General features: G+C 45.5%; 1 protein-coding gene across 4 annotated transcripts in view; it reads right to left on the reverse strand.

The window, feature by feature from the left end:
• BRINP1 (BMP/retinoic acid inducible neural specific 1) overlaps positions 1-16,118 on the reverse strand; it is a 194,246-nt gene that overhangs the window by 22,558 nt on the left and 155,570 nt on the right. For all 4 annotated transcript variants that reach the window (XM_021077997.1, XM_021078073.1, XM_021078035.1 and 1 more), the window contains 2 exon segments: positions 11,941-12,177; positions 6,637-6,859 (listed from right to left, as the gene is read on the reverse strand). In XM_021077997.1, coding sequence (XP_020933656.1) covers positions 6,637-6,859; positions 11,941-12,177 — 460 coding nt within the window.

Raw genomic sequence — 16,118 nt, forward strand, 5'->3', positions numbered from 1 at the left:
TCTTCCATCATGATCTATCCCAAGTGATTGAATATAGTTCCTTGTGCTGTACAGTAGGACTTCATTGTAGATCCATTCTAAATGTAATGGTTTGCATCTACCAACCCCAAACTCCCAGTCCATCCCACTGTCTCCTCTCTCCCCCTTGGCAACCACAAGTCTGTTCTCCATGTCTGTGAGTCTGCTTCTGTTTTGTAGATAAGTTCATTTGTGCCATATTTTAGATTCCATATATAAGTGATATGTTATTTGTCTTTCTCTTACTGACTTCATTTAGTATGAAAATCTCTAGTTGCATCCATGTTGCTGCAAATGGCATTATTTCATTCTTTTTTATGGCTGAATGGTGTACCACTGTATATATGTACCGTATCTTCTTAATTCATGTATTTGTTGATGGACATTTAGGTGGTCTCCATGTCTTGGCTATTGTGAAGAGTGCTGCTAGGAACATATGGATGCATATATCTTTTTGAATTGTGATTTTGTCTGGGTATATGCCCAGGAGTGGAATTTCTGAATCATGTGGTAGTTCTAGATTCAGTTTTCTGAGGAGCCTCCATACTGGGCTCCATAGTGGTTGTACCAATTTACATGCCCACAAACAGTGTAAGAGGGTTTGACTCAGGGTTCTTTAATTTACGTGAATCTCAACACACTACATTAGGGCTTAGAAATCTCTTATCCTGGTCTGTCATCACCCCCATGACCTTGACGAGCTCATTTTGCCTTTAGCATCGTGGTGCACTCAAACCAAGGTGCCCCACCCAAGCACAGCCACCTCTCCTGCTTCCGCTTACTGCCTAGAGCCTGCTTAGGTGCTCTTGACTGCCAGTGGAGTGAGCAAGGCCATTCCAATCTTGCCACTTATCTGCCCTGGGACCTTGGACAAGTTAATTCCATCTCTACCTCATCAGTCCCCTCATCTATAAAACAAATCCAATCATGTCAACTTCACAGAGATAGTGTGAAGATTAGATGAAAAAGATATGTGTCATCATTATCATCAAACACTCAGACTCACTGACTATTACTGTGGGCTTAGCAATTTATATGCAAAAACCAATGCCTGGTAAAAATAACAGTGAGACCAAGAGCTTAACATGTACTGAGCATTTTTCATGGGCCAGGCCTTGTCCTAAACATTTTATGTGGGTTAAAGCACTTAATCCTCCAAACAGCCTTATGAGATTGGCACTCATTTTACAAGTGAGAAAATTGAGGCTCAAATGTGGTAGTAACTTCCCCAGGGTTATAAGGTAAGTAGGCACTAAAGCTGGAATTTGAACTAAGGTGGTCTGGTCTGATGCAGTCTTTATACTTAGCCAGCTCGATTGCCTTACAATAGCTGCTCAATTAGTGTTTGTCATTGTTTAGTGATTGTTAGATTGCTATCATTCATCTTATTTGCCCTTCATACAGGATTGTCACCTCTAGTTCCAATTATACTCAATTATTCTGTGGTACTTAATCTCAAAAAAAAAAAAACTCTCTCTGCTCAATGACCCACGCCTTCCAGGATTCACACCCTTGAAGTTGGGCTGAACTTTTGGCCAAGAGAATATGATGGAAGTGAAGCTCTCTGACTTCCCAAAGTGAAGTGGTGAGATGTCTCATGGCTTCCTTTTAGTCTCAGGATGCTATCATGTTTCCAGAAGCCCAGGCCACATGAAGAGGGCACGTGTAGAGCCAGAATCACCTGTCAACTCTGGGAGTGAGCCATTTGAATGTCCAGTCCAGTCAAGCTCCCAGGTAATCTCAGCCCCAGCCAATCTGTGGGAGCCCCAGATGTGCCCAATTTATAGACTCCTGAGCACTGGTAATAATAAAGTGTTGTTTTAAGCCAGTAAGTCTCAGGGGTGACTTGTTTGGCAGCAATTGATAACCAAAAAAGCCCTGGCAACCACTAATAACCAGAATAATTAACCAGCCTTCCAGTCCAATACTAAGGTTCCAACCTGCCTTGAAACCAAGCTCAAATTATCTGTATTTGACTCCTCACTAAATTTTCTAGGTAAACACCTCTTTGAAGTTTAACAAGAAAATAACACTTACTACCTTTGGGCCCATTATTAAACTCTGTACCTCAGCTCCCTTATGTGTAGAATAGAAATAGTAAGATAGTAAGTACCCAGTTCAAACTGTTGCAGTAACGGGTAAATGAATTAAGTCATATGAGATGCTTAGAACACTGTCTGACCTTCAGAATACATATACAGGTATCCCCCACTTTCCAAAAGATTGCTTTATGCTACTTTACGTTTACAAAAGACTTATAAAAGATACGTTTTCCGCAGTGGTTAACGAATCCGACAAGAAACCATGAGGTTGCAGGTTCAATCCCTGGCCTTGCTCAGTGGGTTAAAGATCCGGCATTGCCGTGAGCTATGGTGTAGGTTGCAGATGCAGCTCAGATCCCGAGTTGCTGTGGCTCTGGCGTAGGCTGGTGGCTACAGCTCTGATTAGACTCCTATCCTGGGAACCTCCATATGCTGTGGGAGCGGCCCTAGAAAAGGCCAAAAGACACACACACACACACAAAAAAAAAAAAAAAAAAAAAAAAGAAAAAAGTTTTCGCTAACCAAAAGAAATCCGAATTTTTAGCTTTTATGAGAGAAGATCACTGCTTCTTTGCTTTATGTCATTTCAACTTATGAAAGGTGGAAACACGGCTTTTGGATAGCAGGGGAAACCTGTACTAAGTAATATGCCCCCACCTCCTCTCTTTTAACTGAGTCAGGCTTTCAGAATTTTCAAATCTTAATCCTCATACTTAACTCGAAGGCTACTGTTATTATCCCACGTTGCAAATGAGGTGTTGGGACTTACATAAAGCCTCATGGCTAGTAAAAGATGGAGCCAGGATTTGGACCCAATCTGTGAGCTACTAAAGCCTTGGCTCATTCTCTCTCCTACCCCACCTCAACAATGCTACCTTTCTTGACACAAGTGATGGCACCTGCTTGGTTGGGCTCAGCTCCCACGGAGCCCAGTACACAGACAAATCAGAGAAGAGTGAGCGGTTCATTTGCTAATTCCAGCCTGCTCAGCTTGGGGGGCCCAAGGTCCCAGTGTTAGCACCTCTGCCTGGCACTGCTTCATGGCAGGGAGGTGCCCTGTCTACTGGTATGAGAAAGGCTCATTACAGCCTCCGGTTCTGATGGCAGCAAGGAGGTTCAGTGCTCCTGGGCAGGCTTCAGAAGAACCAGCATGGGGGCTGCATTTCTGTGACCCCGCCCCCCCAGTGTCCGGGGTTACATCCATGGACGTAACCGAGTGACTTGCCAAGGTGGAATGCCATGCATCCTCTCCAGGTGTGCAGAGGAGGGATGTACTGATTAGGGCAAGTTTTCTCAACTCAGGAGGTGAGAAGGCAAGCTCTTTCTCTGCAGGTCGCAGCAGTGACAGGACATATCTAGCTGTCTACACCTATCAGCTTGCAGAGGAAGAGCAACTTGCTCGCAGATGTGGACATCACGCTCAGAATAGTGAAGCGACTTGCTCAAGGTCACACAGCTTGCCAATGGCAGAGTGTGATTTCACCCACCCCTCTGATTCCTTTCCCTGTACTTCCCATTATCTGATTCTGTCCCTCCTTCCTCCCTTCTAATGCCTGTCCAGTTCCTCTCTCCTCCAGAGCCCTCCTAAGCCTCCCCAGGACCTGGCACGCCTGATGGGGCTCTGTGCTCTGCACCCTGGATGCTTCTCTCACCTTTCATACTTGTGTCTTCCCTGCGTTTTAGGGCTTCTGGACTTTCATTCTCTGGGGTGACAACCAGCAGAACTGACAGATGCATTCATCTCAAGTCTGGCAACTGTTAAATGTTATCCTTCCCAGCTCTGCCTCCCATGTGGTCAGTCTTGGGGATGTATGGTTTCTTTACTTAAAGATCTGATCAACAGCCACCTCTTAGGGGATCTAGGCTGAATTATATACCCCCAAAATCCATATGTTCGCGTCCTTGCCCCAGTAACTCTGAATGTGATTCTATTTGGAGATAAGGTCTTTAAAGAGGTAAATGAGTTAAAATGAGGTCATTGAGGTGACCTTATAAGAAAAGAAGGTTAGGACACAGATACACACAGAGAGAAGACCCTATGAAGACACAGGGAGAGGATGGCCACCTATAAGCCAAGGAGAGAGGCCTCAGGAGAAACCAACACCCCGATCTGAGACCTGTAGCCACCAGAACTATGAGAATATACATTTCCGCTGTTTAAACCACTTGGTCTGTGGTCCTTTGCTATGGCGGCCCTAGCAAGCTAACCTATGGGGGAGTTCTTCCTGACTGCCCACAGAACCCCCCTCCTCCTACCTCTGCCGAGAGACGTCTTTCAAAGCACTGTTACTGCATTCACTTCCCGGTTGCCCCCAGGGCCCCACACAGGTCACGTGCCTATGGGTCTCAATGGAGTCCACTTCAGACCCTCACTCATGGTGGCGGTTCAAGCGTCTCTCCCAGATGACAGGAAGCCATTTGGTGACTGCACCCCTTTCCTAGCCCCTAGTTAACTGCAGCATTGCAGCAAGGAAGCCACCATCAGCAGAAATTCCATTCGATTTCCAAAATAATGATCACGATGCAAAGCCAGGGCTCTGAGTAAGAGGGAACGGGGAGAACGGCGGCAATTACAGACAGGCGCACAAAGAGAGAGTTTCGTTATGGGGAAACAGAAGAAAATCTGCTGACTAACATGCAGGTTTCAGGTTAATGGGAACTTAAGGGGCCCTCTGTATCAGCTGGTGCAACCAGGAGAGACTTCCTGAAGGAGGCAGCATTTGATCTGAGTCTAGAGAAACGAGAAGAAAACAGGGGCTGGGATGGGAGTGGTTGGGATGGAGGGAGATTGTTTAGAAAATTATAGTGCTTTTTTAAGTTTTGAGTGACTGTAGAGCAGGGTGGTTAAGAACAGTATTTAGAGTCAGAGGACATCTTGTCTCTTTGTCTTCTATCAGGGTTTCCAAGCCTAGCCCTGCTGACTTACGCAGCCACATCACTCTCTGTTGTGGGGGCTGCAGTAGCACACTCCTCGCATGCATTATGACACTTGAAAATGTCTTCAGACCTTTCTAAATGTTCCCTAGTGACAAAACCACCCACGGAGAACTACTGACTTTCTTCTCCTCCTTTTTTTTCACCATTTTAAAAAATTATAGTTGATTTAAAATGTTGTGCCCACTTTTGCTGTACAGCAAAGGGACTCGGTCATCCATATACATACATTCCCTTTCTTATATTATCTTCCATCAGGAGACTGGGTATAGTTCCCTGTGCTGTATAGTAGGACCTCATTGCTTATTCATTCTAAATGTAATAATTTTCAACTACTAACCTGAAACTCCCTGTCATCCTCCTCCCTCCTCCCTCCCCCTTGGCAACTACAATTCTGTACTCCATGTTTGTGAGTCTGCTTCTAGTTTTGTAGATAGATTCATTTGTGCCACATATAAGTGATATCATATGGTATTTGTCTTTCTCTTTCTGACTTACTTCACTTAGTATATGAGAATCTCTAGTTAGCATCCATGTTGCTGCAAATGGCATTCTTTCAGAGAACTACTAACTTTCACTGTGGTTTTGGACCAATTCCTTGATTCCCTCTGAGCTTCAGCTTTCTGATCTTTACAATGGCAGGATCAACCACATATAAAATATGGGGCCGACCTAGAATTTGTTAAGTGAAGGTGACTTAGTCTCAGTCTCAGTCCTTTTAAAAGTGGATCTGTTTTCACTGAGTAAAGTTGACTGTGGAACCCACAAATGTGAAACAGATGAAAGCCCAGCCACTCTGGCAGAAGCAAGGTAATCAGACCCCATCCCTGCCTTCTTGCTCTCCCGGGAGGCCATCATGAAACCCTGCAAACCCCAGAGGCACCACTATAGAAGAGCCCCAGATGCAGATCCATAAATGCCCTGGGAGAAGGGAGTCCGAGGAACTTGGATTTGAATTCTAGCTCCTTTTCTGTGGGTCCCTGAGAAAGCAGATAAAGCCTAAGTGCTATGAGGCACCAGCCCCGTCTGTCTCCTTCACCCTTGTGTTCCCCATCCTTCATCCGAGTGCCTGAGACATGAAGTGTCGGGCTGGGCCAGGGTAAGGCCACTAAGGCAGGTGGGCACTGAAGGAGACACTTGCTCTCAGGTGAGTGCTCTGCCCTTGCAGGACCAGGGAGGGAGGGCCTTCTCACAGTGTCCAAGGTGAGTGCCCCCTTTGTTTCATTCCACTACCAGCCCTGGTCAGAAACCCTCAATAAATACGTCGTTGGAGTCATTCATTAACCCAGTTTCTTCACCATTAAGACGGGGATGCCAAGATCGGCTTTGCCAAGTAATTTTAAAATTAGATAATACATTTTAAGCAACCAGAATAATGTCACCTAGCAGACAGGGCTATTGCTAATTTCCTTCCTCAGTCAGATGGATCCGACAAACCACAGAGGCTGAACGTTCAGAGTATTTTCAGGCAGCAGGGAGAAATCCAGTGCAGCCAGAGCCATTAAGGGAGAAGCCAGGAACAATCTGGACAACTGTGGTTCTGGACCGTGCAAGGCCATGGGCTCCAAATGCAGCTTCTGCACTGCAGGTGCCTCTGCACTGGGCCTGAGCCTGCAGAGACGGTATGTGGGGCTGCACTTACCTCTCTCGAGGCAGCTGGTGGTTGGGATTGTGGCGGCAGCGGACGCTGAGGCCGAAGAGCTTGCGGGCGGTGCGCTGGATCTTCTGCCTCTGGGCCTCCGTGGCGCTCTGCAGGAGCTTGTAGCGGTTCTGCAGGTCCCAGTCGTTGCCCCAGTGCTGATGGATGCTCCCGATGGTCAGGAAGTGGTTGCTGGGGAGACGCTTCATGAATGATTTAAACTCATCTAGCAAGAGACAAAGGCCGAGAGAGATGGGCTGAGCACGATGGCCCCACTCTGAAGCTGCCTCAGGTGTATAGGCCCCTTCCCAGCCACCAGTAAAGCAAACCTGCCATAAAGCCAACTTGTTAGGAGCCTATGATGTGTCCCTGGCCTGTGCGACTCCTAGTAGGCAGTGAGGAGGTTACTGTGCTTTCAATAATGGGTCTTCACTTTGCTGCTGCAGGAGTGAACCTGCGCCCTGCATCCTTGCTTCAGACAGGGCTGCCCAAACTTCTGGCATTTGAATGCCAACTTGATAATAACACCCACGTATCACTTAAATTTACTGAATAGTGTCTTCAACTCGATTAAACCAAAGTTTTATCCAGTCTACATAGAAAATCTACACTATCCCATGCCTTCAGTAGAATGGGAGCTATAGAACTAAAGCTGTAAAACTAAAGATGATGAAAACAATATGAGTAAATTCTAGCCAAATACAGTTGCGTGCTAAGTGACTACACTCCTGGGCCTTCTCTTGCTCTGCGATTTAGGAAAGTAGCAAGTTACAGAGAGATGTTAAGGGGTATTAGCACCAACTGGAACTCCCGTTATGGCTTAGCAGTTGTGAATCTGACCAGTGTCCACGGGGCTGCAGGTTCGATCCCTGGTCTCGCTCAGTGGGTTAAGGATCTGCCATTGCCATGAGCTGTGGTGTAGGTCACAGACGCGGTTCGGATCCCACATTGCTGTGGCTGTGGTGTAGGCCAACAGCTGCAGCTCTGATTAGATCCCTAGCCTGGGAACTTCCATATGCATGGGTGAGGCCCTAGAAAGCAAAATAAATAAATAAATAGATGTTAGCACCAACTGAAACATTCTCTTTGATGTAATTGTAGGGTTGACGAAATTAACAAGGACATCCCCCCACAACTGCGTGATCCACTCTCATTGGAAGCTGTGTGCGTGGAGCAGTTTACATCAAGTCACAGTTTGGGAAGCTCCAGCTGAAGAGATGGGGACAAACTCTTGGGTCTCCTAGGTGGTTTGAGATGCAGAATTTCAGTACATCTGCACGTGTTACAGGTTGACATAGCCCTAGAGCTTATCTAGGTCAGCTTCTTGTTCTACATTTGGAGAAACTGAAGCCTCAAGTGGGAAAATGATTTTTCAAAGGTAGGACAGCCCATGAGGAACAAGAGGCAGGACTAAAACCTGAACTTTTGTTTTCACATCTAATACTTACCCCCTACTCAACTCCCCTCAACTATTAGGAAAATTAAAGAATTAAGAGGTTGATCATTTTGCAGGGAAATGAGGCTAAATGGTTGGAATATCTGTCTATCTATCTACCTATCTATCATCTATCATTTATCAATCATTTATTTATCATCTATGATCTGTCATCTATCAATCTATCTGTCTATCAGTCAATCAATCTATCATCTATCTCAAGCTTAATACTTTCATTTCATGTTATAAAACTACAAGGAAATTCCAAGCACATTAGACATTCAGTTCATTAAGTTCAGTCTTAAACTACTAACACGTAAAAGTGATTTTTATAGACAACATATCAGGTGGGTGATTTTAATGTCCCCCTTTCATAGAAACTAGGGCACAGAGAAGTTAAACGACTTGCCAAGGTCACACAGCCAGTGAGTGAGAGAATTCAAACTCTAGACAGACTCCAAACCCTTCCTCTCCACACATGAAGAGGATCAGTGAATTGGGGAAAAAAAAAAAAAAACTATATATTTTTAACAGATTTTATAGGAAGGTGCTGAAACAGAAGTCTCTGACTCCTCAAAGGCCTCAGGAAACTCATTGTAGATAGTTAGACATGCATGAGTTCAAATCTATGCTTGACCTTTGAATGGTGGTCCAACCATTATTCTCTCAACACCCCAGTTTCCCCATCTATCAATAATAGCATCTAATCCAAATCATGAGAGGGTAACAGAGGGCGGGTTCTGACTAAATAGTTTTCAATATCCAGAAAGTGCTCAGGGGATGGCCGTGTGAGATGGGAAGGATAACACATGCCTTCACTACTGGATTTATTCAGTGGGCTGGATGGTGGCAGAGGAAGGGCCCTAAAGACGCTGTGCTATGTTGGCCGTCTAAGCCTCCTGCCATGCAGCGCATCCTGTAGAGGGCTCTGTTGACCTCAAAGGACAGGGCTCTGTTGACCTTCAACAAGCCAGCATTTGGGCCAGGTGGGAATATCTCATATAAAAGTACAAGGATCTGATTTTCTTGACTAAAGGTAGAAGGGTTCCTTCCCAATAAGGAAGGCGTAGACCTCCCTTTCTGTGTGTCAACTACATCCTATTTGACCACCAACACTTGAGCCATGAAGGAATCGGTGGCTTTGACCTTGAGCCAGTCATTGATTCCTCCAAATTACCTCGTGCTGAGCCGTTAAGGGCATGGGCTGCGAAAGAAAGGAAAGAAAACATGCAAGCCACATAACATATATGTGGTGGGATGGGTTGATCTTCATGGGTACAAACACTCCAAAAGGCTAAGAGTGGGACAGAGAGAGGGAACGTGTGCCTTTGTGGGGAGAAACTGTGACACGGGAATCATTTCTGTGGTCTTGTCGGCTTACTCCGCAGCATCTCTGCTTTCTGCATTTCCTCATCCACCCACCTACCCACTCAAAGTGGTTTCCCTTCCTTGGGAATAAAGATTCTGTACTACAGATGCCTACTGCAGCCTACACCCATCTCTGCTTTTTTAGCAATCCCTTGCTTCTTTTTGCAAAGGCATTTTGTCACATGCTTTTTTGTTTGAGGCCAAATAATCGTCCTCCTATATCTCCATCATGAACGTCTCCTCCTTGGTGAGTTCCCAGGATTTTAAGTGGACTAATGAAGGAATCCTCTGATGGTCTGGTGGGTTAAGGCTCCTGCAGTTTTCACTGCTGTGGCTCTGGTCACTACTGCAGTATTGGTTCGATCCCTGGCCCAGGAACTTCCATATGCTGTGAGTGTGGCAAAAAAGACAAAAAAAGAGAGAGAGAGAGAGAGAGAGTGGGGACCTAAAATAAATGTTGCAACTCTCATTTAAGAAAAATAAAAATAAAATAAAGTAAAAGGACTAATGAGTGCACGTTCCTAAGGCCTCCGACGTTCCACTCAGTGACCCCGGGAGAGTAGAATCAGGGATGCGTTGTGTGCTTACAGAGCTGGTCGGGGGCTTGGAGTTCAAGGAAACCCCTGATTTCCAGACATAGTGCGCTCTAAAGCTCAGCTTTTATCTGTGGTACCCAGTGGCTCCAAGGTACAATTTTGTGTGATCAAAGGGTTTCTTGGCTAAAGATTTAAATACATTCAAATATTAAAAACACAAACATGTCCTCTCATTTATCAGATGAGGGAACTGAGGCCTGGGGGGTAAAGAAGAATTAAGAAGTTGCAAAAGCCGTGGTGAGTACGGGGCTTAGAATCAGGGATTCCACTTCCACAGCTGTCACTTGCTAACTATGTAACCGTGGGGAAGACATGGGGTCTTGGCACCCTCCCTCCTCTGTAACACAGGATCAGCACGACTGACTTTCATGTGCTTGTCGGAATAGATTTAAGGAATGTAAAGTGGTATCAGAAACAGAAATGCTCTATACATATGTCCATTTATTTAACAGATATCTGAGCACACATTAAATGCCAAATATCTACTTGGTATTTCTTCTTGGAAGTCTCAAGGGTTCCCAAGCCTTTCATGTCCACAACTGAGTATGCAGTCTTTTGTTCCAAACTTTCTAGGGTGTTCTAGCTCCATGAACTGTACTGATATCCATCAAAATCATCTAACGAGGAGTTCCCGTCGTGGCACAGTGGTTAACGAATCCGACTAGGAACCATGAGGTTGCGGGTTCAGTCCCTGCACTTGCTCAGTGGGTTAAGGATCCGGCGTTGCCGTGAGCTGTGGTGCAGGTTGCAGACGCGGCTCAGATCCTGAGTTGCTGTGGCTCTGGCGTAGGCCGGTGGCTACAGCTCCAATTTGACCCCTAGCCTGGGAACCTCCATATGCCACGGGGGCGGCCCAAGAAATAGCAAAAAGACAAAAAAAAAAAAAAAATTGTCTAACGAGCATACCTAAGGGGTCCCTGGAGCTCACCTTAATACCCCTCAACTCTCATAGCCAATCTAACATCAAGCCCTGCTAATTTTTCCTTCTAAATAGCTCAACTTCTGTGCCCATTTCCCATTTTTATTACCTATAGCATCCTCCTAACCCACATTGCAGCCATCTCTCTCTCAGGCGCCCCCTGCTGGTTGACCTGCACTCAACTTGTGATATCTGCACACACTCAGGTGTCTGCTCTTAGAAGTCTGCTCTTCCCTGAGGCGGCCCCTCCTGGCTACACTGACCTCCAAAGCCATGCGATCTGCTCCCAGGAGCTCCTCACTCCTGACACACCTATGATAAGCAGGTCACAATTACCTGCATAGTTATAGGGTACATGCCTGGATTTCCCACGTACCCTATAACCCCAGGAGGAAAAACCCAACTCTACACCTTAACTACTGTATGGCCTTGGGTGGCTAACTTTCCTCCCCTGTTCACTTTTCTTAACCATGAAAAGCAGGACACAGCCAAGTGACCTGAAAAGTGACTTCCAGCTGTGAAAGTCTGAGAATTCTTCGAATATCTGCATAAGTATCTACATACCTATGTACATATATATATATGCATATATACAGACATATTTGTACATATACGTGTGTTCATTTATTTAGACAGATAGACAGACACGCACACACATTCAAGAATCAATATAACTACCTGTGACTTCTCTCTTCAGGGGCTTCCTATGTGCTGTGCGGCATAATCCCCTCTGTCTTCTGGGTACCACAGAAGCAATACATCACAGGACCACAAACCTGATTATGCTATTCACCACTCCACTCAGTGGAGATTTATTGAGTGCCTACTTGTTGACCGCTACTAGAATGACTGGACCCCCCCAAAGTGAGAGAGGCCGGGGGCCCGGGAGATGTCACTGAATATTCCGCCAGCCATCCTAACTCCAGTTTGTTTCCTTCTATAGACTTGGCACGAGGCCATGCATGCAGTAGTACCGTGAGGCTCTCTACCTGAATTCTCCAAGTCCTTGTAAGCTTCGGCCCAAGACTTGGCCATGTTGGCCAGCGTGTACTCCATGATCTGGATGTCGGTGATGGGGCAGTTGCACTGCGGGAACTCCTCCGCACACTGGCATCTACACTGGCTGTCCTGGCACACGTACTCCCCCTCACCGTTGCACATGATGTAGCTCAAGGCTGACTGGACAAACTTCTCTTGCAGATACTGAGGGAAGATGATCTGAAGACCTGATTGAGAATAGTGAGAAGGGGGGAAAAAAGGTTAGAAAAGGTGTTTCATTAACAGTTCCGAGAGGTGATGGGTGGAAACCTGAAGCTGCTGGCTTGCTCCTTGTGTGTTGTAATCGCACGATTTCTGGGCCTGCCTAGATGCACGCAGGGCATAATTGGCGAGGCCTCCAGTTGCCTTGCTTCTACTTAAACTTCTCAGGTCGTGACCTTGGCCATCCCTGCACTGCATAAACTCTATTCCGTGATATTAGGACTGAGGCTGGAGCCAGATCTGTTAATATACTTTTTCCATTTGGGGAGAAAATCCTTATTGAAAGCACAAGATTATTGTTTATTTTTCCTTATTTCCTTCATTTCTTTCCTTCTAATATTTATAAACCCTATTTATGAAGCCCAAGTCCTGAGCTAGGCATGAGGTCTATCAAGATGAAAAAGACATGATCTTTGCCCTTGGGGAGTTTGCAATATAAGCAGCAGGGGTGGGCATGTACACACGTCATCATAACTAACACCGCTGTAGAAACCCAGAGCAAAACTGGCCTTATGAGGCAACAAGACAGCAGAAGCCTGCAAATAAGATTGCTGGGTTAGCAGGGCAAACTTTGAGAGGAGGTAATATTTGGGCTGGTTGAAAAGTGAATACGAGATTGTAATGTAAAAAAGATCAGGTAGCACATTCTAAAGTGGGGCGGGGGCAAGAAGGAAGACTTAACGTGTCTGGGAATTGCTGATGAAGGACATGAATTTGGATGGGTGGAGGTGCAGTGCTGGAGGAGAATAGGTTTTAGAAAAGGGCAGATGCCAGAGGGCAAAAGGCACGTCTTTATTACGTGCGAAGGAACTTGGATTTCCTCTATGACTAACAGGGATACTTTGGTAGTTTTCCAGGGTAAGAAGATATACATAAAGTTATAGAATTTAAGAGGACCACTGTATCACACACACCCCAACATCAGTGGAGAATGGCGTCCAATTAATTTTCTCTTCTTTGCTTAATGAGGAGGGCAAAACCCACCAAAAGGAAATGAGTAGCTCATGTTTATAGGAGGAATTCTCTGGACCACAACGCATGATCTTTTCTCCACACTTGACTAATCCAAGTCCTAATCTTGAGGACCAATGATGGAGAAGGACTTATCTGGGCAGGCGTGCTGCTCTTGTACCTATGAAATGTCAGCACAGCAGGCCACTGCTGATGGTGCCCCGAAACAAAAAGACAACGCTGGGCTAAATTGATTCGCACAAGCACTTTCACCTGGGACATTCTTCTCCCCTTCTTTTGGAGGTGCTGACAGTTTTAGCCAGCAATGCCTATATTGGGGTTTTACTACCCACTGTGTAAAAGAGAACTGTGATATTTGGATTAACTTTTTTTCTCATTCATGCTTCAGGGACATCCCTAATCCTCCTCATCAGGGATTTGCTGAATAAACTCAGCATTTCTCTCGCTCTCTACTTCACAGTTGCGTTTCTAGATTTTTATCTTTCTCTGGCTTTCAAATTACTTTAAAAAAAAAAAAAAGCCTCATCGTTTCTACCTTTCTTCATACGGCAGCTAAAAAAGACTATTTTCAGAGGGGCCGTGTGGAAAAGGAGACTGGGCCTCCAGCGTGTCTTCTGGTAGGAATCCATCATCCAGTAGTTAAGAGCTGGGCATTGCTAGAGTCAAGTTCCTCCACTTAACTACTGACGTCATCCTATTCAACCTCTCCAAGGCTCCGCTTCCTCTTCTCTAAAACAGAGATGCTTTTGATACCGACGTTAGAGGGTTGCTGAAAGGACGAAGTGAAAGAATTCTTGAGAATTGTCTAGAACAATTCCTGACACAGAGCAAGCAAACAATAAATGTGATTTATTCCCATTTTGGATGACAATAGTGATGATGCCATTCCTCTGATGAAAGTGTGTGTGTGCTTTTTTTTTTTTTTTTAAGTTTCAACCCAAATTTCAGGATAAATAAAGGAACAATAGCTGTGAGTATTTAATCAGAAGAAGAACATATCCCGAGGGCAGTGTTTAGGTCCTTGGAGAGCTTCTACAAGGAGGAGGGGTTGGGATTCTGTGCCTGTTGCACCAACGCTGGTGGGAACGCTAATTAGAAAGATAGATCCTCTGTCAATATGCATGGAAGGCGGAAGGTTTTCTAACAGACAGAGGTGTCCAGGCTGGGAGATGTTCCACCGCAAGGCTGGGCGAGTTCCACCCCAATGAGCAAAGAGTCCAAACGAATTTGAATCATTGCTTAGAAGGGCTCTTGTATGATACAGATTCCTAAAGGTCAAGCAAACCAAATCAAGCAGTAACGTCCTTCTACACCAAGTCAACGATTTTTTCAGAGTATGCATTATTGAGTCATTTTATCTGTATTGCCATTTTTGCTTCCAGAGCAAGATGTATTTTTAGCCGATCCCAATCCCCTATAGGCATCTGAGTCTATGGATTGGGGTTAAGTTTCAGTTGCTTAAAGAAACTCTATAGACTATATTCTCAGTCCTATTTTTCAAGCTTGCTCATCATTTTCTTTCTCCCTTTTGTAGGGGATAAAATATTCTATTCTTAGTCCCAACCCAGAAGGAATTTGGGAAGAGCATTTTTAGAAAATTGCGTCAAATCATTCCTCCGTCTGGCAAGGATACAAAAGGCAGTCTTACCTACCCCATTTCATGCAATTGAAAACAGATGAAGTTTGGGGTTGGGGGGTTTCTGGGAGCAGCTGAAACACAAAACTGGTTGCTCTTTAAAAATGGAAACCCAGCACATGCCAAGCTGTCTCTGAGGCGGAATCTCCTGGGCAGATTTGAAAGAGAATAATGAAGACGTAGCAATTAAAAAGCACTTTTCTGCAAAATGTCATTACTGTTTAAAGTTACATAACCATTTCTCCGGGAGCGGAGGTTCACAGAGCAGTCACCGCCAGTGTCCTTGCCCAGTGACCTGGGTCCAACAAAGGGGCCCATTGCTGGGCACCTTCTACATGGGCGCCTGAGCCCCGCGGGCTTCAATGGGAGCCATAAATAACTTGGAGGGGGATTTGGCCTGGGGAACCACTGCTTGAAAGATATACAGCTGCCGGCTGGGGTGGAATCGTCTCTCTCCACCATTCCCAAAGACACACACACACACACACACACACACACACACACACACACGGAAAGGAAAACCGAGAAAATGAGAAAGAGCGAGAGAAAGGCCACCATTAGTGCCAAGCCTATAAATTTTGCCTCCCAACACCCAGGAAGGCAAGAGTGGAAAGTTACATTTGCACACCAACTCACCCACGCTAGACATATGGGATATGTTATGTTCTCCCCCATCTCATTATACTTCAAAACAAAACAAAACAAAACAAAAATCTGGTTCTACTTTAAACTGGAATATGTCACGGAGTGGGCATTGTCCACGTGGGAACGTCCACGTCACCTGCCTTCTCTTTCCCTGACCTTTGCCTCAGCTTCCTCCCTTCTCCCTCTCGCCTCACCTTCAACCCATGGACCTCCCAATACTTTCTGTATTCTACGTATGGTCTTTGTGTGCTGGGGGCTTGTCTTCTCTCTGCCACATCGGGGTATATTTCTATATCCTTGCCTCTTCCTTCTTACCTCCCAGTTCTCTCTTCTTTTCAGAACACACCAGGCATCCTGCTGCTTTTCAGTCCCTCCTTTGTGCCTATCTAGTTCTTTCTACACTCGTCCCTCTCTGAACCTAGAATAATATTCCTTTCCTAGATCTCTGCCTGACTGTCCCATCCTGCCATCCAGACTTGCTCAGACCACCCAAGTTCAAATGCCCCTTCTATTCTCATCATAAATTAGTTTCCGAATGAAATGATCTTATTCATTTGCCTTCACTTTCCTTCCATCTCCCCCATTAGAGAGTGGGCTTTACGGGGACAGAGGCCGTGTCTGTTCATGATGGCCCCCCAAGTGTCAGTTAAGGCC

The sequence above is a fragment of the Sus scrofa genome, chromosome 1 (assembly GCF_000003025.6).
Source record: "Sus scrofa isolate TJ Tabasco breed Duroc chromosome 1, Sscrofa11.1, whole genome shotgun sequence".
Lineage (NCBI taxonomy): Eukaryota > Metazoa > Chordata > Mammalia > Artiodactyla > Suidae > Sus > Sus scrofa.